The sequence below is a fragment of the Echiichthys vipera genome (assembly GCF_963691815.1).
Source record: "Echiichthys vipera genome assembly, chromosome: X".
In the NCBI taxonomy this organism is placed as follows: domain Eukaryota; kingdom Metazoa; phylum Chordata; class Actinopteri; order Perciformes; family Trachinidae; genus Echiichthys; species Echiichthys vipera.
Window position 1 is genome coordinate 23710892 of NC_139825.1, and position 24217 is coordinate 23735108.

General features: G+C 38.8%; 3 protein-coding genes across 5 annotated transcripts in view; 1 reads left to right on the forward strand and 2 right to left on the reverse strand.

Annotated features, from left to right (window-relative positions):
• Positions 1-4724: 4724 nt before the first annotated feature.
• Positions 4725-11968, reverse strand: cUnh3orf18 (chromosome Un C3orf18 homolog). 2 transcript variants are annotated; one of them, XM_083938766.1, is made up of 5 exons: positions 11843-11968; positions 10556-10987; positions 10341-10366; positions 8370-8499; positions 4725-4952 (listed from the first exon to the last, which is right to left on the reverse strand). In XM_083938766.1, the coding sequence occupies exons 2-5, from the start codon at positions 10814-10816 to the stop codon at positions 4872-4874; spliced, it is 498 nt and encodes a 165-aa protein (XP_083794892.1). In that variant the 5' UTR covers positions 10817-10987; positions 11843-11968; the 3' UTR covers positions 4725-4871. The 2 variants fall into 2 exon arrangements, with proteins under 2 accessions (XP_083794892.1, XP_083794891.1); XM_083938765.1 differs by lacking the exon at positions 4725-4952 and having other exon boundaries at positions 8268-8499.
• A 1052-nt stretch (positions 11969-13020) lies between these two features.
• Positions 13021-20037, reverse strand: LOC310965799 (calglandulin-like; the record flags this gene model as incomplete). Its single annotated transcript, XM_083939552.1, has 5 exons — positions 13021-13064; positions 13451-13551; positions 13761-13905; positions 15697-15871; positions 19981-20037. The coding sequence occupies 5 exons, from the start codon at positions 20035-20037 to the stop codon at positions 13021-13023; spliced, it is 522 nt and encodes a 173-aa protein (XP_083795678.1).
• The window catches only part of gnb1b (guanine nucleotide binding protein (G protein), beta polypeptide 1b), a 15549-nt gene continuing 11361 nt past the window's right edge, over positions 20030-24217 (forward strand). Inside the window, exon 1 of one of the 2 annotated variants that reach the window (XM_083938983.1) lies at positions 20030-20135. The gene's annotated coding sequence lies outside the window, so the exon portion shown is untranslated. Of the gene's footprint in view, positions 20136-20185; positions 20440-24217 lie in introns of those variants that run through there. The other variant, XM_083938982.1, reaches the window with a different exon arrangement.

Genomic DNA, 24217 nt, shown 5'->3' on the forward strand with positions numbered 1-24217 from the left:
GCCCTTTGGAAATTGAAAATTAACTGAGAGGGCCAAGACTAATATGCATTTGTGATACCTCTGGCAATGTCAGGTTAAGCTAAGCATTCTTCATGGTATCAATCAATCTTCTCATATAACTCTAGGCAAGAATGCCAATGGTATATTTTCCAAAATGGCCCAACTATTGCTTTAAGGATGCCTGCTTTCCTGAATCTCTCAGTGTGTCTGTGGGTGCTTTTCACTATGCTAACATGTCTCCTCGCTCATGTCTCTTCCTCACGTCTTAGCTTCACCTCTTAGACACAAAGAAGAAGAGCTGAAGCTGTCAAATGAGAAAACCTTGGTTGAGTAGCATCAGTTACGTATGGCGTGCTGCTTTAAACTGTGTTTACACATCACGCCACTTGATAAAAAACTTGACGCGTGGAATGCACCTTTGTTTCTTTGCTCTAAGCTCTTCCAGAAACCTCCTTGCTCCTCAAGGTGGATTTAAAGGATTGGAAGATCCTCCGTGATGGAGGAGGGGAAACGATTTTTGCGTCACAGGAGGAGAGAGATGGTGAAAAAGCCTAAGTTTGCACAATGAAAAGCACCCTGTGTGCGCGTGTGTGTGTGTGTGTTTGTGTGTTTGTGTGTCTGTGTGTGTGTGTGTGTGTGTGTGTGTGTGTGTGTGTGTGTGTGTGTGTGTGTGTGTGTGTGTGTGTGTGTGTGTGTGTGTGTGTGAGAGTAGAGGGAACAGGTTTGCGGGTTAAAATGAGGGGGTTGTTTAAGAAAGAAGGAACCAACCTGAACCGTTTTATTAATTGATGTTTTTAAATCAAGTGTCATGAATGCTCATGAAATGGGAGCAAGAAGGTTACATTTTTTAGCATTGTTACAATATAAACATGGTGCGCTAAAGTCATTAGTATGAAGGGTTTTATTCCAAAATAAAATATCCAATTTGGGACAGGAAACATGTCTTATGTTCTTTGCTCAGAATGAAAACAATGCATATAATTAAATTAGATCAATTGTCAATGTCGGCAAGAGTTCAGTTCAGATAACCTAAATAATTTTTTCCCCTTCCAACCAGCAGAAGAAAAAAAACACTGAAAGGTTCAAATGGATGTCTCATTTTTGGAACGAAACCCTTCATATAAACTTTAGTCAACGACAGTGTTGAAATGTCATTTTACCACACTCAGGATTTTACTATTACAGTTCTTTTACACCATATTGAAACCTCAGGTACAAAACTTCAGGAACATGTTGTCAGTCTATTCAGTAATAATTATTGTGCTGTGTTTGTTGTGCATTTCTGATCTGTATTTGACATTACCAGTATGCCTTGACACAAAGACCTCATTTAAACCTCAGTTGCCCTCAGTTATTCTTAATCTCATACTACCTCAGTAACACAACAGATCTCCTGCAAAGTAACTCTCTACTCTCTCAGCAACAACGACACAAACACACACACACACACACACACACACACACACACACACACACACACACACACACACACACACACAAACACACACACACACACACACACACACACACACGTTAATGTGCTGATATTCAACACAGACAGGCAAAGGGTTTTTTTACATACAAAACACACCAGAAGTCACACTGACTCCAGCAGAGGATATCACTATGGGTGTACAAATAAAAGCATCATTGTCATCTATTTTTTAAGAAAAACATTATTTGTTAAAAGAAGTGAGACTTGGTTTGTTATCCTGGAAAATAAAATGCAGCCAATAGTTTACAACAATGTGATAAAAGACTTGCTTTTTAGGTTGTAGTTCCTTATGAAATACTTGGTATTTTGGGGGGGTCTGTTACTCCCTTTTCTCATTTTGACTACATCATGTATTTTCTGATTCTTACACTGTAAATTGTACGTGACACTCTTAATATGTGTGAGTTGAAAGGAAGAGCAGCAAATAACCACACAGTGCTGAAATACATGACGTATGGGAACACAACAGCACCACAGTCTCCTTATATGAAAATTGCCAAGTAAATTGTGGGAAAGTGGTTAAACACTGCATCAGTAAACCTGTCTTAGTTTGGGAGCTTATCTGTGTCCCCCAGCTTAACATTATCTTAATTTAACACAATAAGGACGCCGTTAAAATGTTTTTATGTTCCCAGTAATATTGCTTCTCAAGGTCTACTGATGTTATACTGCTTGAGAGCTACACCCTCAAATTTACTTACGTTTTTTTTACATTAATATCTCTACAGTGGCTGTGCAGTTTTAGCTGCGAAGATAGCCCAACCTCTTGCAATGGTAGTTTATATCAAGAATATAAGACCCTGGGAACATAGGTATAACCCCCTTTGTTTTACTAATTTACTAGAGAAAAGGACCCAAGTTGTTCCTCTCTTTCCTATTTTGCTGCTAAAAACAAGACTATAATTTTAAGTCAACAGTTACCACTGTGGCCACAGTGTGACAGTATTGAGTAAACGATGCATGCAAAAAGTGCAGAGAGTAATAGTGTAATAGTGACATTGTTTATTAGTGACATCTATCAAGTAACCATGTGAGACTGCTGCAAGAAAAAACCCTGATTGTGTTGAACCGAGGGTGTGCTTTATTGCTTATGAATTCCAACTTTTCGTGGGTGGTTTTAATGCTTTAATGGTCAGTTCAACCAAATTACAAAAAAAAAAAAACTGAAAGGGTATTCTGAGAGGGTTACGACACGCCCTACATCTCACTATCTTAAATGCAGTGAGAATTTTCCCGATTATCCCGACACCATATGTAAGCAGAACAAATGCCCTCTCTCCCAATGCTATCCTAAAGTAAAAAATCATTTCTTTATGTGCCCCGTGATTGGGACCCACTCCTTAATTTGCTGATTTCGTCTTTAGCCTGTGCTTCATCCTTCCATCAAGTTTCATGAAAATCGGGCCAGTAGTTTCGCTGTAATCCTGCTGACAGAAAGACAAACTATTTTCTCATTTACCTTTGTTTATGGCAAGTAGTGAAATCATGCAGATAGTTTCAGTTTTATTTGACCAGTTTTAAGATGAGTACATTTAAGATATGTGTCTCTGAGACTGTTGGCACTCTAATGCAGTGGAAGAGGAACAAAACTGCTAGAGGTCATGTGTAAAAAAAACACCTCCACACTTTAAGGTTGTCTCATTACAGAAACTAGTACATTTTTTTTTGTAATGACCTAGCAAAACAACTCAGTATTTATACTGTATTTTGGAGGCATTTTGCATTAGATTATAGATTATTTTGTTTTAAAAATTTAAATATTAAACAGGTTTCCAGCCTCCAGTCTGTTTTTACTGGGGTTTTTTTGGTCACGATTCTGCACTTAAACTGACAAACAGCCTATTACAAATATGCTACTTTAACTTCATCAGACTCAGCAAGGAGACTAAGATAGAGAAGTCCCAGTGTCACATTGTGTCATATTATTGAGGTACAATACATTCACAGTAAAATCTAGTCTAGCATGTTTCAAACCCATAGCTACATGAGGTCAGAGCCTCTTCTTTCAACAGCCTTGAGGACAGTCCCTGTGTCATCATGCATGTTAGTCATTTATCCAATATGGGCTACATACCACTCACTAATGTTTTATTACATTACTTCCATTATTACTGTATACTGTTTATCAAGAGTTTCTTCCACCTAAAACATGCTTAATTTATCACCGGTGATGTGTTGCATCCCAATACTTTCATATATTTCAGCATTGTTGCTGCCAGGGGAGCTTAATTCATTTACAGCAGGTATGTTTTCTTGTTCAGCTGCATTGACGTTACCTTTTTTTGCCCTCTGGACTACCTCTGAAAACAAACAAGCCTGGGACGTGTCTGAGGTAATGTTTGGTCATTTTTTATCTGACCTTTTCCTTTAGACCTGCAGGCGACATGGATCATGAAATCTTGAAATAACTGTCAAACTAATGCTGTTGTAGTCAACTCATCTCATGTCACTACATTCATGTCACCATAATGAATGCAAGTCAGCCTGAAGGGTACCTCTTAATTCAACCACAGCTGGGTCAGTGTTTTATTTAACACAAGCTGTGTCTGGATATTTACTTTTATACGAGAACAACGTTGCTCTGCGATCTTACTGATAGTGATATAGTTACATACAGTACTCCATTTTTCAACTATTGAAAAGTTGAAGTGTAACTTGAGAAATCATCTTTTTGCCTTACTTTTAACACCATTCTGTAGTTATGTTATTGATGTCTCCGCAGCCACTTCATTAATACAACTCACAAACCTGTGATATATATTTTGTTATGATTCTTCACCATGTGATTTGTGTTGTTCTGCTTCTTTATCGCTTATCAATAAAATATCACACCTATGGACTCTCTTCTTTCATGAATTTGCACAACAAAAGCCTTTTTTTCAAACCGGTTTAAAGAGTTTTAATGTATACAGGCGGAAACGATCCTTCATTGCTCAATAAAGAAAAAACTAAATGGAGACGGTTCACTTATGGATGGCGACACATCCAGAGTTCAAGCTTGTCAGAGACGAAAAAGACCACAATTAATCAGTATAACACAAATATACACTTCTCTCTTACCAAACATGGAAGTAGATATTGAAGCTCAGAGGAACTTCACTGACAAGCTACCAAACATCTTAACAGCAATGACACGACGTGATTCAAGAAAAGTGCATCACACTGCATTGTGCGCCAAATGATAACAGTGCAAGATCATATGTGATGCTCCCTTATCATACATGCATCCTATGTTTTAATTTTTCGTCTATTCCGCGTACTGTGGATGTAGTGACGAAAGTGTTCACCAAAGCTCCAGCTGTTCCCCAAAAACAGTCCAGTTGTCCCTTTTTTTCTCCTTCATGAGAGACAGTCTGTATCTCCATGAATCCAGTAGTTAAGCGTTGAGCGCTTTGGCTACGTCAGTGAAGACCAGACGACTGGGCCTCTGCGTGGTCCCCTGGGAGGTTGTGAGAGTCTGCAGAGGAGATGAGCAGCAGGACAGACGGAGCATGCAACTGTTAGTGACATTCAGGTCACATGGTGACTCCAGCCTTGGATTGTAATAAATAGTGAAGACTAGTCGTCCCTGTGCAACTTTCTGTTTTGTTCATCACAACAGCTAAAACAACTTTGAGCGTTACTGATTTGTTGGGATCAGGGGCCACATGTATAAAACAGTATGCAAACTTTTCAGGGAAATGAATTAATTCACTGGTATAACCTTCTTTTTTTTTTTTAATTGTTTATTATTAGTTGTAGTGCTGATTAACAGATATTGTTGTGCAATCATAGGGCTGGGCGATTATTCAATTTGATAATTTATCGTCTTTCAGTGAAAAGATCATCTTGAGATTTCGTTTTACACAATTGCATTGACAATAACAAGCATATTAACTCAAACTTCTCGGAAAATTATCTGTAATACCTGAGGGGATATCGATGAAATTACCTCACAGTTCAATGTGAGTAACATCAACTGGATTACATAACCCATGATTTTACATGTGAGCAGATATTGTGATATATTGAGGTCTTAGGTGATAAAAGAAGGAAGATACAGTATACATCACCAAAATGATATAAAAAACTTTTGATTTTTCTATATCGTTTTTTTTTGGCCTTTCCATGCCTTTATTTGATAGGACAGCTTGAAGAGTGACAGGAGAGAGAGAGAGAGAGAGAGAGAGAGATAGTTGGCAACATGCAGCAAAGGGCCGCAGGTGGGAATCAAGCCTGCAGCTGCTGCATCGAGGACTTCTAGCTTCTGTATATGGGGCAATGCAATTTTGACAAACCAGTGGCCATCATTTGATCTTTGTTTTTTTCATTCTGCACTAAAGTTGTTAATAAAATGAGAAGTATTTCATTCACACAGGAGTATGCAAAACAGGTTTTATTATTTACAATATAATAATCTATTTATTGGATTACTAGAACACATGCTATATTGTGATCTATATCGTTAGCGAGATGTGAAATAATGTGGATATTAGATTATGGCGTTAACGCCCAGCCCTAGGCTCATCAGAAACAAAAGTTTGACCAAATAATCCTAACTAAGGTTCACTTTCTAACTATTTTGCAGGCTTTCAAATGCTTTTCATCAATGAATGGAGTTTGCTCAGTTTTCATAGGAATGGTTCAGTTAATCTAATGAAAAAAATAAAATAATGTATTTCTCATTATCAGTACTTGTCAACAGTCTTCAAAGTGTGATGGTGTCTGTATTGAACACATAAATGGATGGATTTGATTATTTGAAAATAATACAAAAGGTGATGTACTTTCTTTGCATACTTGCTGTCCTCATGTGGCCCCTGAAATATTGATGATTAAAGTATTAAGTTGAAGGAGCACAAAGGAAAAGATGAAAGATAATATGGATGTCTGTTCAAAGGTAAAGACTGAGTTTGTTGGTGTGTTTCCTATGTTAGCATATACCTTTATATAGATTAGTTCATCTGAAATGACAAACATTACACAAAATCTAACCTACTGTTTTTTATTTAAAAGAACAAAAAATGAATGAGGATGGTTGGAGGAAAAAGATTTAGAGAAACAGTTCAAAAGATACACCAGTGATACTTTACCATGTTTGCCTTTTTTCATTATGCCACTGTCAAAACTTGACAGAAATACAAGAAAACAGAGATACATTATAAGAAAAATAAACAAAATAGACACATTACAGCTATACATGGAACAAAATAAACTGATGACCAGTAGCATAAAAATAAAGCACTGGGCCCCTATTCCGAAAACATTTTATCTCACCACTATGAGGACTTATAATAGCACCAAAAGTTCCTAAATAATAAGAGTCTTCACAAAGCTGCTGAGACCAACTTTAACTAAGGAATTGGCAGAAGTCTTAAGATAAGAGAAAAGGTTGGGTCGACCTTGTTGCTATTGATGATGTCATGTTTCATCAAAGTGATTGGCTGTTTTGGGTCTCTGTGAGTGCATTCTTGATAGAAATACTGTAAATGTAGAAGAATTTAAAATCAAATGATTTCCAGGAAACAAAGAGCAATGTAGTCAAGTATATGTGTAGCTAATTGTCAGCCTTTTACATTTCTGGCAGCTCATTAACAGCAGGTATCTATGTAAGAAGCCTCGTAATAATCAGACTACAATAACAATGATGACAGTGAGAGGTGCAAACGCACACCAAAGTGGACGCAAGACCAGTTTTTACTTGTTGCTCAAATTGTGCATTAAAGGAACATTGAAAGAAAAAAACATTGTTAAAGGAAGTCGAGAATTTGGGATAACTGCAAAAGACAATATATATGCCAGGAAATGAAGGTGTCTTTCCCACTATTATTAAATGTTTCTAAAACATCGGCGCGATTACGAGACGGATTGCAGTTATTCTAGGATTGTTTGTTTGTATTATTATTATTATTATTATTATTATTATTATAATAATTATTATTATTATTATTATTATTACGCCCTGAGATCTGTACATTTTCAGTTAGATACAAGTTGCTTCAGATATGGATCGGCTTTATTGAAATTGCAGCTCAGTCCACTTCTCTGAAGAATTTCAAATGCAGGCTCAGGACCTGTCTGACGAACCAGGCAGTTGAAACCTAAATGACTGAATATGAATTAATATAGGCCAATCTGTCTATTATTTGCTTATGTCTATTCAATGATGCCCACTTTGATTGCTCTTTTATTGTCTGTATACCTTTGTGGGTTAGTTGATTCATTTTATTTTCTTACATTTAACAACCCTTGAGGTGAGATTTCCTTAACAAGCCCCTATGGGTTTTCTTAATCTCACCGGTGCAATCTGTTCCTTTTTTTCTTTATATTTGTTTTTCTTTATATTTGTTATTTATGTTTTACTTGTTGTTTGTTTTTACTTGGCAAATTAATAAATATTAAAAAAGAAATTGTGATTTGCTCTTAGTGACTTTGGAGTCCTCTTGACTACTTTTCACAGATTTAGTAGCTGCTATTAGAGCTAAAACACTTTGTGAAACACTCTGCGGGCCCAGATGGACTGTCATATGGCAAGAAATAGAGACTTGCTCTGACATCTCTCCATTAATGCATGTGTATAGGACCTGTTTGTGCATGTGTGCATATATGAGGCCTGTGTGTTTAAAACATCAAAAGAATGACTAATAAAGTCATGCTTTCTTTCTTTCTTTCTTTCTTACAGAATAATTGCTGCGATGCACCACGCTGGGGCATTTTGATGAAAGTATGTGTTTTGTTATTGATGATTGGAAACATTGTCTATATCATTGGAATGTGATTATTGTGGCTTTTGTGGTCACTAAACCATTCACTACTTGTGGTCTGAATCAGAGGACTTTCTTCTTGAGATAAGGCCAATGCTAAAGTGATACAGTGGTTCCTGTGAGAAACTTACCTTCGCATTGGGGCCCGCGAGGCTGCCTTCCCGGCCATGGTCCAGTAGTTCCTGTTCCAGCAGGTCATCTTGTTCTTCAGCCGGGTCAAAGTTGTACATGGGCATAAGCTGGTGCCTCAGCTTCTCCAACCTGTATGACAAGAGTTTTAGATGAAGACCAGTCAGCATTTAAGTGAGAAGAAATTATTGCTCATTGCAATGCCGGATTAACCTCGTAGAATTAATTTGGGCAAGAATTTGCTGGCCCCTGCTGAAGTGTGTATGTATACTGTCGTATACATACATGGACACAACATAAACTAAAGTAGTATAGCTTTTTAACCTTTTTTTCTGTTTTAAGAAACAACCATCATAGCAAAACCTTAACTAATTTATCCTCAAATAATCCTTAGATGTGTAATTAATGTCATCTCAGGAAAAAACATTCTTATTATTGTGATGAAATGAAAATAGACGAAGCACATGAGGAAATCTGTCCGCTGCATCTGTGTCTCCTTCAAAATGAAGGAAGTGTGTGTCTGTGTGGCTGAGTGCCCCAACCCCCCTGATAGTGTGTGAAACTTTAAATTAGGACCAATGGCAAACATTTTATTTATCTATTCTGTGTCATCCTTTAAAACTGTATTCCACACATCAAAAACATAACAAAGGTAAGTTTTTACCATCTTAAGAATATAGCCAGAGTCCCGTTTCCTGTTTCTCTCTCAGGCCAGCGCAGTGGGCTGATGCATGCTTTAGATTATTGTAATGCCCTGCTCTCTGGTCTTCCCAAAGAGAACATCTACAACTTACAATTTCTACAGAACGAGGACCAGAGGGCAGGAGCACATTACACCAGTTTTAAAATCGCTGCATTGGCTCCCTGTGCGCTTCAGGGTTGATTTTAAGGTTCTAGTTTTTAAATGTCTTAATGGTCTCAAGCCTTCTTATTTATCTGCAGCACTTTTACTCTATCGACCCTTGCGGACCCTGAGGTCCTCCGGTGCTGGCCTTTTAACCATACCACAAGTAAGAACCAAAACACACGAGGAGGCGGCATTCAGTTATTATGGCCCCCGATTGTGGAACAGCCTGCCGGAGAACCTCAGGGCCGCAGAGAATGCTGATGTTTTAAGAAGAGGCTCAAGACCCACTTTTTTAATCAGGCTTTTAACTGACCTGTTCCTTATATGCTCATTATTTTCAGTTTCTATTCATTTTATCTTTTTTTTACTGTTTTGACTGTTTTTACTCTCTCAGTCTTTAGCTTCTATACCTTTGTATCTTATTTTACTGTTTTAGCCCCTCGGTTTTCCAGTGTTTGCTCCACACCGGGAATTGTTTCTGGTGCTGTCCCGTGGACGACCCTGGCCCGGGTGGCTTGAGAGCTCTACACAGTGGTGTGGAGCCTCCTGTCTGCCTGGGTTGGGGGGGTTCTTGTGGCGGCGCCCCCTGCAGTCATGGATCATGAATCCTCTTGGTGTGCGCGGCCCCCAAAGGAAGATTCTTCCTCACCTCAGATCTCTGTGCCCAGCCATGTCTCCTCAGCGACAGCTAGTGTGTGTGTGTGTGTGTGTGTGTGTGTGTGTGTGTGTGTGTGTGTGTGTGTGTGTGTGTGTATTTGTGGGGGTGGGAGGTTTAGCTTTTCATGGTGTTTCTTTCTTTGTTGTATATTGTTTTGTTTCGTTTTTTTGTTCCGCTTTTATTTTCTTTAAAGCACTTTGTGCTACTGTAAAAAGTATGAAAAGTGTAATATAAATAAAGATTGATTAGATTTGAGTTGAAGTCTGAACCGATTTATAGACACAGGAAATGAAAAATTTGAATGATAATGATAAAGCATGTGTGAGATATGACAAAAACCACTGCGGGTACCCCAGTTAAACTAGATTCGGACACCTTAGTTGATATGACGTTTTAGTGGCACATTTGCAAATAATCAAATTACTAGCATGCAGCAAAAGATCAGCAAATAAAGTCTGGTAAACTTACCTCTTCCGTTTCCGAATATACAGCATCTAGGATGGAGGAAGACGGATGTAACGAGAAGGAAAAACAAGCCGCGTGTCAAGACAAATATACAAAAATTTGAACATGATATTAGGTACAGCATCCAATAGGTCAAGACATTCCAGTTCAGTCAGAGAAAATTAATTTCTATTGAATCAAATCCTTAACTTTGAGACAGTATTAATATTATTCCTTACAAGTGCCACTGCCAAGCCAATGACAGTGATGATGCCAAAGGGTACGAGTACCATACCCATTCCCGAGCCCTCAATCACCGCCTCCGGAAATGTGGTGGCATTGAAGCTGGTCTCGTTTGTAGTTATGGTAACAGTCATTAACGTCGCTCTGGAGGTGACATTCTCTCTGGCACTCCTGCTCGTCGAGAGGAAGGGGATTGCGTTGGTCGTGGCAGTTGTGGAGAGAAAACTTGTAGTTGTCTTAGCTACGGTTACAGCCATGGTCAGGTGTAACGGTTTCACACTGCAGGATGTACGTTCAATCTCTGTGCTGATGCTGTTGTGTCGCTCATCCTCTAAAGCTTCTCATGGTCGACACAGGCGTCCTCCCTCTTGGTCTGAGGTCTGCTGAGGCATTGGTGATGCTTTGGCCATATGATCTGAAGAATAAAACTTAGACAAAAAGGTTAAAAAAGAGTTATTTTCCTCATTTTTAACCGTAAATGTCAGAGGAGGAAATGCATTGTAGGTGGTATGAATTTAACTCGAGCCAAAAATGCAAATAAAATATGAATTCCAATTTGCTTCTGTGCACTGATTATTTGTTTAAATCTTTGCATGAAACAAACAAATTTCAGTTTTGGCACAGCCTGCCAACAGGGTTGTGGTGGGTGTTTTTGGGCAGGATGTGGGTAGCAAAGACACAGGAGGAAAGTGGCATAACAAAACTTGATAAAACACAGGGGAATACAAACCACACAAACTGTAACGTGCACTATGAGGAAATGTGTTGCAAAAATACCCCCATCCCCCCATCCTCTCTTATACACACACAGCCTCCAAAAATATCCACTACTCGGTACATGTACATCCCACCCACACACTGTACACATCCCATGAGAGAGAGAGAGAGACGAGCAATGTCTCCTGAAGGCTGGCGTATATCATGAGTTTTAAGCGTTTCCCTTTGAAGCAGAAAATAGACACATGATCCATTCCCCCCTCTCCTTAGTGCATCCTGTGCCTGTGCCCTTAATGAGGAACATGTGCTGAAGCAAACACCCAATGAAAAATCAAATGCTGGATTCAGTAATTGCTGTTGTCTGGTTACATATCCCTGCACTGCAACAACACAGATATTCTTTGTCTGAATCATGATATGGTCTTATTGCTGTGTTAACTGATACACAACATGTTATTATTACTGTATCTCAGCTGTCCTGTCCCAACAGCTGAGCCACTAATCCTACCAACGTGACCAGGTCCTCTTACTCCATGTGTCCTCTCAGATTAGAGATGCATACGTACCTTAACATACAACAACATACATGACTTCAGAGGTGATCTGCGGCAGGCTGGGGTTAGCTAGAGAGGGGGGGATTTTTCATTGGAAGAGGCAGCATTTCCTCCAGCAGCTGCCCCTCCTCCTCCTCCTCTTCTGATTCCCCCTTTAGCAATGCAGGTACACTACAGACTGTTTACATTGGCAAAACAGACATTTTCTGTGAAGATTGACTCCACACACACCCGAGTAACCCTCTCCCCGCAGCCTCCAAGAGATCCCCTTTCCCGTTCTCCGGTCACTTCCTCGGATCTCCTCCCCCCTTGTCTTGCCCTTTCTTGTATTTCTCTCAACAGAGCAGAGGCTGCTCCAGGGATGCTGCAAACACAGATCAGCGAGGCGAGCTCCCTCCCCCTGCCACCCTTGCAATTGGTCTAATGGCTTCAAGATGATAGATGCGGTTGGCTCCCTCGGCTGTCTATTTGGCTCTGCAGGGATGAGAATGGGATTTAACCATAGATTTAACCAACAGACCCATGTGAATGACTGCATCCGGGTGGCAGCTCTGAGGAAATTAACCCTATGATGTATTTTTTTGTAACTGTCGATTATCTGAATTTACTTTATAATGGAGGAAAAAAAACGAGAGAAAAAATCACTGACAAATTATTCTCATAGGTTTACTTTATTTTAATGTAAAGGATTTGTACAGTTATTTAAAGAAATCATACAGGTATGTGAATGCACACATTTCCATTTGTAGCCTACAATTATGTTGAAAAAAGGACCGTGTGACATTTTCACGGTATGATAACAGCCTCAGAATATATCACGGTTTCACGGTACTACATTATTATTATTATTATTATTATTATTATTATTATTATTATTATTATTATTATTATTATCAATTAAAATGACTCCATTCAATTGTAAAACTTTTTTTTGGTTAAACAAACGCTTCATTATAATTAAAACCTGAATAATTTTGTATAGAAATAATGTGTAGAAAGTCTCTCTTCTGAAAATAAACTAAACTAAAAATTCCTTTCCACAGATAAGCAAATGTATATGGTATGATGATCTTCAATTTTTATACCCCACTATACCGTGAAATCGGTATATGGCTGCAACCCATCGTTTTTTGTCTTGTTTTGTAATTGTGTGTCATTGTAACACACAAGTACACAACAGCTGCAGATCTTCAGCTCATTTTGAAGGAGTCCCCGGTCATCATGGCCACAAATTCTGAAAGAGTTGAGATTTCAATCTAAGGACACATTTTTAAATATATATATATATATATATAATGGGTATTTTGACATTTTTGAATAAGCATAAAGAAATAAATGTAAACCAATGCAAGCAATAGTAAGGATCATACATTTATGTAATTTAATTCCCTAATACACAACAGTGATCAACAGGTTAAAGAGTTCTGGATTCAGTCTGAAACATTAGCAAACAACAATGTAACTTTTTACATAAATGTATAGATTTGAATGTAGTTTTACTTTTTGACCTGAACCATTCCGACTGAACCTGATACAAAGAAATTGCAATAATAAAATGACACCTATTTCAAACAAATGAATTATTTTAGAGTGGTTATGGCCTGTATTTTAAATTCAAACCTTCATAATTAATGGTTCCATCTCCATCTTTATCTGCCTCCTTCATCATCTGCTCTGCCTCAATCTCATTGAGTGGCTCCCCTGCATTCATCAGTACATATCTGTAAATTAATATTAAACATGAAGGAAACACTGAAATGGCATGATAACAAAATAATGTTAACATTGATTAAACACAAACTGATGGGCATGAGATTGTGTTATTCAGATAATTTAATTTAGGATTAAATAAATAATGATTTCACTACGACAGTGCAGTGTAATCCAGTATATAAGAGAAAAATCTTCCAATCACTTATGTTATTCTTACTTGAGTGTGTTCCAGTCGATATATCCTTTGGCATCTTTGTCAAATACTTTGAAAGCAGCTCTGAGCTCCGCATCCTGGTTCTTGGTTCTTTCAAGGTACAGTGCCATCAGACCAAGGAAGCTGTCACAGTTAAATATCCCTTTACCTCAAGAGCAACAAAAACAGTGAGTTTAAACAAAATGTCATTATCTGTGTGCAGCACATTAACTTTTCATTGATAGTTTGCTTTTACATAAAGATACATTTGCATTGTGTACATAAAAGAGAAATACAATGCATTAGGAGAGTGTGGGACTTTATGTGCAGTTAAATTTAAAATAATAAATTCAATATCACAGCCTTTACTACTATTATCCAACCACAATGATCTGCATCTCAACATCTTAAAAAAATAAAATAAAGGTTCCTCTTACTAAACTAAATTGTTGGGTGATATTTTAGCATTAAATAACATCTTGTTTTCATTTTTATGAGAACCAAAACATTTGCTTGTATAAAGCTGAGTTTTAAAAATCCAGCCATGTTTTTACAGCTAGAATTGAGTCAGCATTAATCCTAATTTATTGTAAAGCAAACATTTCTGCAATATATCTCTAACATCAAAATGCCAAAATAAAAGTAATGAAACTGCCAGCACATCTGTCCATCCATTATAGAAAGAGAGGAGAGAGAGTGAGTAGGGGAATGCAAAGCAAATGGCAAATTATAATATAAATTTATATTTTAATAAAAAATCAGAAAAAAAATTCAGATAAATGTACAGGGAACTTATTTTACCATAAAAGTCATACTTCAGAAAAGTCAACTTAAAATATTTGAGATATGACTTTTCTGTGTGATTGAATTTTCCAGTGATGCCGTGAAACTGTTTGTAATTATTAGAGGAGGTGATTATTTGGATTAGGCTGCAGATTATAGGGGAGAAGGTGTGAATTTTAATTGGAATTAGAATATCAATAACATTAATTAAACAAACCTTTTCTAACTATTGCAGGATAATAACTCCAATCCAATCCTGATCATATCTTGAGGATTGTGTGTGTGTGTGTGTGTGTGTGTGTGTGTGTGTGTGTGTGTGTGTGTGTGTGTGTGTGTGTGTGTGTGTGTGTGTGTGTGTGTGTGTGTGTGTGTGTGTGTGTGTGTGTGTGTGTGTGTGATGTACCAACAGCCTTTTTATCAATTTAAGTCCATTACATATCAATCACACAGTGAAACACTGACACCTAGTGATGAATGTGGTAACCTGCAGTAAAACAGAATACTGCATTGTTGGATAATGTGGTGTGTTTCATATCATGCATTTTGGAAGATGCTACTCTAAAAAAGTTGCTCAAGTTTGCTTCATAAATCCTAAATCTATTTAGATTTTCAATTAAAATCCAGATTCGATTGGCTGTAAACAGTCATTCCAAATATATAATCAATTTATCAGAACAATATCCATTTTATCTAACTAGCTATATGTTAATGGTCAAGCTATTATTACAGAGCCTAATTTACCACTTTAATCACTTAGTCGGTCCTGACCGAACTTTAGACAAATAAAGCTCCTACTCCCATCGTCACCTCCAGGTGCAGCTCAGAATGCAAGGCGTTGCTTAAAGGCATTTAAACAACAAGGGCTGCATTTAAAGGCGTTACTCATCTATCGAAATAGAACCATCTTGCAATAAAACATAGTTAAATACACCACCAACACTATGGTCTCAAAAAGAGCGTTTAATCAGCAGCTTTCTGACACAATGTTAGCAAAATAATTAACATATGCTTTAAAAAGACACAGATTATGGCAGGGCAGTTGTACTGGAGTACAGTTTAGTTCACTGATAAAGGAGAAGTTACTATTGTAAACTAAAAGCTCAAAAGGCCAAGTTAAAGGTATTTTAGAGAATGATACATTTCCATAGTCTGGGCTTCACTGCAGGATTATATTCACCATTTTTGTCCACATCTTTGGCCATCTGGATGAGCTCTCTCTTTGTAGGATTGATCCCCATTAAACTCATCAGCCTCTCCAGCTCCTGTGTCTTCACATCTCCGTTCCCCTCTTCATCGAACATCTCGAAAACTCCTTTGTACTCTGTGATCTGCTCTTGTGTTAACTTGCTGACCTGGAAGAAAATAAGGGAGTTGTTTAGGGAGTCTTAGTTAAGATCCATTAAGAGGAATTACTTTGTTTAATTTAACAATGTTCATTTCATTTAGAATAAACTTTTTGTCTGTGAAGTTCATTTGTCATAAGTTTCTCACCATTTCTTCTGGTAATCCAAAAACGGCTGCGGACAAGCACTGTGAATGAACAACTGTGACAACACTTACAGAATGTGAGGATGTCTTGGTCTCCGCATTATACAGTTCTAATGCTATTTCCCCAGAGTTCAGAGGAGCGTGCTTCCTGGCCTTTTATGGCACTTAAAGGATGGACTTACTGAACACCCATGAGGAATATTTGGTTTCTGATCTCAGCTAACAAATGGCAAACAAAATAGTTGTACTGGAATAAAATACTGGAAGACAACTGGTTTGGTAAACTTGTAGTTAGTTCACATATAGTGCTGTTCACAAAGTAACCAAGGCAAAACAAGAGTCAGACAAGACAACAAAATGCGCAAAACTATCAGATTATTTTCTGACCTCAACATCACATGGTTCTCTTATGGGAACTGCAATTAGCTTGCTGTTAGCTATTAGCAGGTGTTTGTACGGCCCCAGTGACTCTGGTGAAAGCAGACAACCAAATAAGGAGGCACTTATACAAGAAGTTATTTCCAACATTGCAACGGCACATTTTCACATTTGTTAGTCAAGGGAAAGGTCTGTGAATCTCTTTATGCCAAATACATGCTGTATGATATAGCACCAAGTACACCAAAATGAAGACTGTAACACACTTTATCAAAGTATTGGAACTTAATGTTTACATTATCTGATAGTCAGCAAGTTAATAAAAAAATCTACAATTAAACTTGTGATTTTCACTGTTGGGCCACAATCCACAAATGGAATAGCGTAGACTTTATTTTAAAATTGAAAAATTGAAAAATCAATAAAATATATTTTAAAAGAAAAAACAAAAATAGAAATGAGATAGCCAATAATAATCTAAAACAAATAAACAACATTCATTTGTAAATAAATGTTTGAAAAGGAGGAAGAAGAAGCTTTTCTAGTCCTACCCCTATCCATGCTTATATAAATCTTCAGATCTTCCATACATTAATCACAGAAACCAACTCTCCACCAATGTATGCGAAGAAAGGCACGTGACAGAACCAGCCACGGAAGATGGTTCTTTTCAGACATAAAGTTTAAATCACTCTTATAGAAAAATGAATGAATAAATTAATTAATTAAGATGCTTGGGCTCTTTCTGACCCACAGAACTCAGTGAAAAAGTTTACATGGTTATTTGCATTCAGGTCCACTGAGAACGTGTCAACAAAGCAATATTGTTTATTATCAGGTGTTTGTTCCTGATTCTGCATCTCATCTCATCTTCAACCGCTTATCCAGGGTTGGGTTGCGGGGGCAGCAGCTTTAGCAGGGGACCCCAAACTTCCCTTTCCCGGGCCACATTAACCAGCTCTAACTGGGGGATCCCGAGGCGTTCCCAGGCCAGTGTGGAGATATAATCTCTCCACCTGGTCCTGGGTCTTCCCCGAGGCTTCCTCCCAGCTGGACGTGTCTGGAACACCTCCCCAGGGAGGTGCCTAGGGGGCATCCTTACTAGATGCCAGAACCACCTCAACTGGCTCCTTTCCACGCAAAGGAGCAGCGGCTCTACTCCGAGTTCCTCACGGATGGCTGAACTTCTCACCCTATCCCTAAGGGAGACTCCAGCCACCCTCCTGAGAAAACCCATTTCGGCCGCTAGGGGGTCCAGAGGGTGTGTGCCAATAACAGGGGTATCACACTACTCAGCCTCCCTGGTAAAGTCTACTCCAAGGTGCTGGAAAGGAGGGTTCGTCCAAGAGTCGAACCTCAGATTGAAGAGAAACAATGCGGATTCCGTCCTGGACGTGGAACAACGGACCAGCTCTTCACTCTCGCAAGGATCCTGGAGGGGGCCTGGGAGTATGCCCATCCAGTCTACATGTGCTTTGTGGATCTGGAGAAGGCATATGACCGGGTCCCTCGGGAGATACTGTGGGAGGTGCTGCGGCAGTATGGGGTGAGGGAGTCACTTCTGTGGGCCATCCAATCTCTGTACACCCAAAGCGAGAGCTGTGTCCGGATCCTCAACAGTAAGTTGGATTCGTTCCTGGTGGGGGTTGGCCTTCGCCAGGGATGCGCTTGGTCACCAATCCTGTATGTGATTTTCATGGACAGGATATTGAGGCGTAGTCGTGGTGGGGAGGGGTTGCATTTCGGTGAGCTGAGGATCTCGTCTCTGCTTTTTGCAGATGATGTGCTCCTGATGGCATCGTCGGTTAGTGACCTTCAGCACTCACTGGATCGGTTCGCAGCCGAGTGTGAAACGGCTGGGATGAGGATCAGCACCTCTAAATCTGAGGCCATGGCTCTTAGCAGGAAACCGGTGGATTGCTTACTCCAGGTAGGGAATGAGTCCTTACCCCAAGTGAAGGAGTTCAAGTACCTCGGGATCATGTTCACGAGTGACGGAAAGAGAGCTGAGTCGGAAGGCAAAGCTCTCGATCTACGGGTCAATCTTCGTTCCTACCCTTACCTATGGTCATGAAAGCTGGGTCATGACCGAAAGAACGATTCTGCATCTTTGCAACCAAATGAATTCGCTTGTGATGATTAATGTCTCAGTTACACGTCTCAACTCAATTTAATGCAATAAGGCTATATTGTATGTGAGTTTTAACACTCATGTTGCACATGTGTACTTAAAAACAATATTTAAAAAAAGATTTCTGTACTATGCACCTTGTTAGTGGAATTAAATGCAATACAAATTGAAGTTAGAGACACTCATTCGTCTGAGGGACTTTAAGAGTCACTGGTATTTTTAATAATAGGACTACCCCCCCCCCCCCTGTGATTATCATATCACAGTCATGCAGCCGTAGTGAGATCTTTTTCTTCTTTTAAAACACACTGGTATCAGTATCTGTACTCGGTATCGGCCGATACCCACAGCACGAGTATCTGAATCGGTATGGAGTGGGAAAATATGGTATCGGAACATCTCTAGTAGCTATAAGTTGTTCTCAGGTCCCTCTGGTAAAAGTTGTGGAGATTTCAATGAGACTTGCCAGCACAAATAAAGCTTAACTAATTACTACTAGTTAGGTGCTAAATCATCTGTCATTTGTATGAATCGATCTACCTATGAAGGCTACCTAAGAAACACCACACCACACACATTCACAGAGAACACGCTATTCCCTGATTAACTAAGGCAACATTATTGGCAGTGCTATTATTAGCTCTGCCCTGCAGAAATCAATAATACCACTTCCTACTTTAGGAGCCAAGTTGGGGCCCTATACTGACTAACTGACTCAGCCTTTCACTCAGTTGTAGGGGGCGAAGAAAAAAAACACCATGTTCTTTGGCTTTCAGTCCCCTCTTATGATATGCTCATACAGATAGATAGATCTATATTGTCATTGTTTTTAGGACAACGAAACACAGTTTAGCAGCATTCAAGGATTGGCAATATAAAATATAAAATAGCAAAATATAAAATAAATATATACACATATACAGTGGTGTAGTGGTAGTTAATGAGATGGGGGTACTGCTAGGTTGATGAGTATGTAACCATGAAGGGGGTGGGTAAACTTACAGTTTTTTATTATTGTGTCATGTAAAAATAATATGTCAAGCACAACTATTGACAATTATTTTAGGGGGGGATACTTTACTCCTATATATTCCAATGTATTTTTGGCTGATAGGTGGGTATACTGTAAACCATACCTGCGTATACCCTCCACTACACCACTGCACATATACACAACAAAATGTGCAAAAGTAAGTGTAGAATGAGGGGGTTATTGTACATTCAGTTCAGTTCTTCTTAGAGAGGGATGGGATGGATGGAGGTGCAGGGGTCTTTGTGCGTTTCACTGCCTGTGGGAAGAAGCTGTTTTTTTAATGTGTTGCTCTGGATTCGAGTGTTCTGTATCTTATATATACATTTGGTATATATACCAAAAGAGAAGTGCTACAGCATGGTTCAAAGCGATTGACAGTCTCCCCAGCTGTAGAAAATAAAAACACCAAACGCAGGTTCTCTCTCCCTGACCACCGGCTGCTGCAACGTGGGGTTTCCCGGCGCTGACTGCAGGGTTACCGCGCCCATCTCGTCGTTCGATGGCCGGACAAGAGCGTTACTACGGAAACGGCAGATGTTAAAGCTCGGAGAAAAGGGAGAGATAGTAGGCTGTCTCGTTGAATGAGGTATAGTGACTTTTCAAGATTAGCCTTTTTTTTTGTCTTGACTGGGGATTGTCTTCAGTACTAGTGGGTGTGATCCCCCTCCTCCTCTCCCTCTCCGGTTGGTTGACTGAAGCTCCCTATAGCCGTTAGCCTGTGTGCAGGGAAGGAAGGGCTGCTCCTCGGAAAACTAGCTCTAGCTGTACTTAGCTAAGTTAGTAAAGCTAGCGTTGTGTGTGGTGCTCGTTGATGCGCGGATCGGAGGTGTATTACGCCGTCTTCTTGCTTTTCAGTCAATGCCAAAAACGCCCAAAACAAATTGAATCAGGTAAGAAAAGAAATGCAGCGACAAATCATGCTGATTCCCACATATTTCAGAGTGACAGTTAACACCATTTAGCCAATGAATTGTGGCGGAATATGAACTGTCCGGGGGTGGGGTAGCGATCCTAGCTTTCATAGCCATTTAGTTAGTTAGCTGCGGCTAGCTTACGTTGAGTATTATCATGAGCAAATACAAGTTACTTAAGTGTCTGCATCAGTGGACCCTGACGCTCAGTATAAGCAGATTGCTACAACACGTTTCTCCACATAGCTGCCTCATGCATCAAGTCGGTTGAGTTAGGGAAATTAACTGTTTAATGTTGGTTAAAGTAAAGTGACGTTAATGTTGGCCGCCGAGGCTGGGTGTCAGTGATGATGGCCCTGCGGAGCTGCTTCTTGGCCTAAAATACAGTACTTAAAAGTGCAGGGATAGTTGGTGGCCCGAAACAGTGTTGAAGACAACTGTAGTGATAATGTTTAAGCATTCACATAGTTGGTGACGTTACAGGGAAATGTAAAGATGTTGCTGTGAGTTGATGATGACACACAGGGTTGGGCTGGAACAACAACAAAAAAAAAACGTCCCGTAAACAAATTAACAACAAATATTGTCAATAGCAGAGCAGCCAGCATCAGTATTTCACGTTTAAAAAATGACAAACTACACATCTGCTTACATGTTATTAACGCGAGTTATTGTAGCCGCGTTAACACCCTTTTTTCTTCTTACTGCCGAAGACATAAGTTAGCATGTTGCTGCCTTCATGCAACGACACGGCCGGTGCAACGCCTTTCACCTCGGTTCGTAAAGTTAGTTATGTACCACTAGTTGACAGCTATGCAGCTATGGATGATACATTGGTCATTTACTTTATATATATATATATATATATATATATATATATATATATATATTTTAAAAACACCCGCATGTGTTATTGCATGTGTTGCTTAACTGAAGTCAAACAGGCCATCGTCGCCCCGACCTTGCAGTTTCTATACAGGCTCAGGTCCAAATAAATGCACTGATAATCAAATCAACTATGCACTGACGGGTTTAACGAGATTGTTAGTATGTAAGTAAGTGGATTTCTGCGAGTGCCCAGGTTTACCCACTATGTTGGCTTTAAAAGCTAACTACACAGCGCTCCATGTAATTGCGGAAGAGCAGCTGAGTCTACTCTTAAGTGGCTGTGGTTACGCTTTTTTTGCATTAGACGCTACGAGCTATTTGATTTGTCTGCCAGGAAATTTACCTTATGCTATGTCGACTTTTGCTTTTCTACCGGGCTATTGTTAAATAACAAGCGAGCTTGTTACCGTTACTTTAAATAGCTTTCTTGAACCATAGCTGTGCCCTGCCTGCAGGCCTACACCTCCAAGCCTGCTAGCAAGCTAACTAGCGGGCAGCAAGTCTGCAAGATGGCGTTTAGCTGCATCTTCTCAGATTTCCATCACTGCAAGTCATATTATCATTACAGTGTTCAGCTTCCAGTAAATGTAGAAATTCGATTAGATAGGGTCAGAAGCGAATAGGCTAATTCTCAGTGTTTTGCCACTTTATAGTGCTGCATTGCAACTATTTTCTCCTGAAATATGTGAAGAGCTTCAGTAGCCCAACCCTCTAAACACATTAGGGTAACGAACTGACTCAAATAGCTATCCATTAAAATACAATGCAAACTAGTCTTCTGTTGTAGGCAAATCACAGTACTGCACACAGTGGCTAAGTCAACTATCAGTACAACACATACAGTGTTAGGTAAACCTGTGCACAGACATCATTTAGAAATATGCATGGTTCTGTTGCTTTGTACTCTGTATGCCATGCAGTATCTTAATACATTCTCTTTCCATTACTTTTAAGTCTACTGTGTATGTGGTTCACACATGAATTTAATATATACACAGCTTCCTTGAAAATACAACTTTAACCTAGTTCATCAAAGTAATAGTGTTACTAATTGTACAGTAGCTGGTCACACTGGAAACTGGAAGATAGGCACTTATTAGGCTTGTGATTTTACTAACAGTCCAGGCACTTGCTTTAAGCATGTTGTGTGTAAAATAATTAAGATTAAACTCATCCTTTTATGATTGGGAAAACATATTTCTAATGCCTAGGCTGGCTTTGCCAGCTGTTTATGTTAGTGGACATAGATAGGATTAGAGACTCATTGACGGAGGATTTTAGCTTTTAGGATTATGTAGTTGCTCAGTGATATTGCTGGTTATGGCTTTTTCTATGATCCAGCTTTAGACCTGTGAAATATTGTTTATCTTTATTTAACAGTAAAGATAAGTTGCCGTGATCTTTGAGAAAAGATGTAAACCATCGCAGAAAGATACTCTTTAATTTTATGTTTGTGGAGACACCTTTTGAAAGTAGCAGGCACAGACTGCCCTTAAGGGACCTGGGAACAGCTAGAGAGCTACAACTCCAGGGTGTTTGACACTGCTCATTGTTTATCATGCAGTCAGCTGACCCTGATCAGGCGCTTGGAAAGGAGAAGTGATGAGGGAGAGGAACTCCTTAACTGTAAGCATCCACAGAGGTCAATGGAAAATAATATTCCTGAATTTCCAATATTTAAAACACAACAAAAATATAACTCCAGGCTATCCCACCTTTGCTATTTACTGTAGCAGTTTTAGGGCTTGGTGTAAATACTGTCAATAATTAAAATTAATTGTATCTTGTATTTGATTGAGAACAAACTGAATTTAATTTGTCACTAAAGTTAAATCAACTGAATAGCTATTCAAGGAGTTCACCAGTAGTGGCAGAATTTGATTAACAGAACAGCATTTTAAAGCTAAGTAATCACTTCAGTTCAATTTATGAAGCATTCTTTTGCTAATAAATCATTTTTAAAATGCTTACTTCTTAGGTAAATACGTGTAAATATCTCCATTATACTGTATTTAGAGACAGTAAACAAGCTATTTAGCATACATTACTGTGGGCGTTACTACACTTTATTAAAATACAAACTGGCACACTGATTCAACTTTAATTTCCCTGCAGAAAACAAATATCAATATGAGAAATGTTGAGAATGTTGTTTTTAAATATCAATATCTTCAGAGGTTTTCAAGGTGAGAGGCATTCTGCTGTCCCTTGATGATCTTGCGTAATAATTACATTCCATGACACAGTTATAGATTAATGTGTAAGAGGATAACCTGTGTTAATAACGGACAACCAATCAGATGACCTAAAGGATAGCACAGTCAGGTAGAGAAGATTTTCAGTCTTGTCCTGAAACCTCCAGTGACATAGTGCCTACTGACTGAAATACACCAGGTAAGGTAACTGGGAAGGCAGGGTTGGTCCAACTGAATGGTGAATTTCTGTTCATAATCTATGATAAATCTAAATTGGATTCTAGTTTTCTTTAGTCAGAGTTCATACAGGATCGTTAGGATAGTTTTAAGCTACGAGATGCATTATGCAAACATATGTTATACTGTTTGTTTTTCAAGATGCGTGATACTTCATAGAAGACACCTTGCTTAGATTTGGTTTTTTTTTACAAGTGATGAGAGTACCTATGTACTGAATGTGGTATCTGGGTTTTGATCTCCCAAATAATAATGTAAAATATCTCCAGAAAGTTGCCTTTTGGAAGTCATTTTGAAATTTATTCAATGTCGATGTAGAAATCCTTATTGATAGTGGTCAAAATTGTATTTTCATACTCAATTTTATTTGTAAGCCAGTTTTCTGGTTGTAGTCATAAATTACATTGTGTCTGATCCATTACCGCAAAGAATCTGTT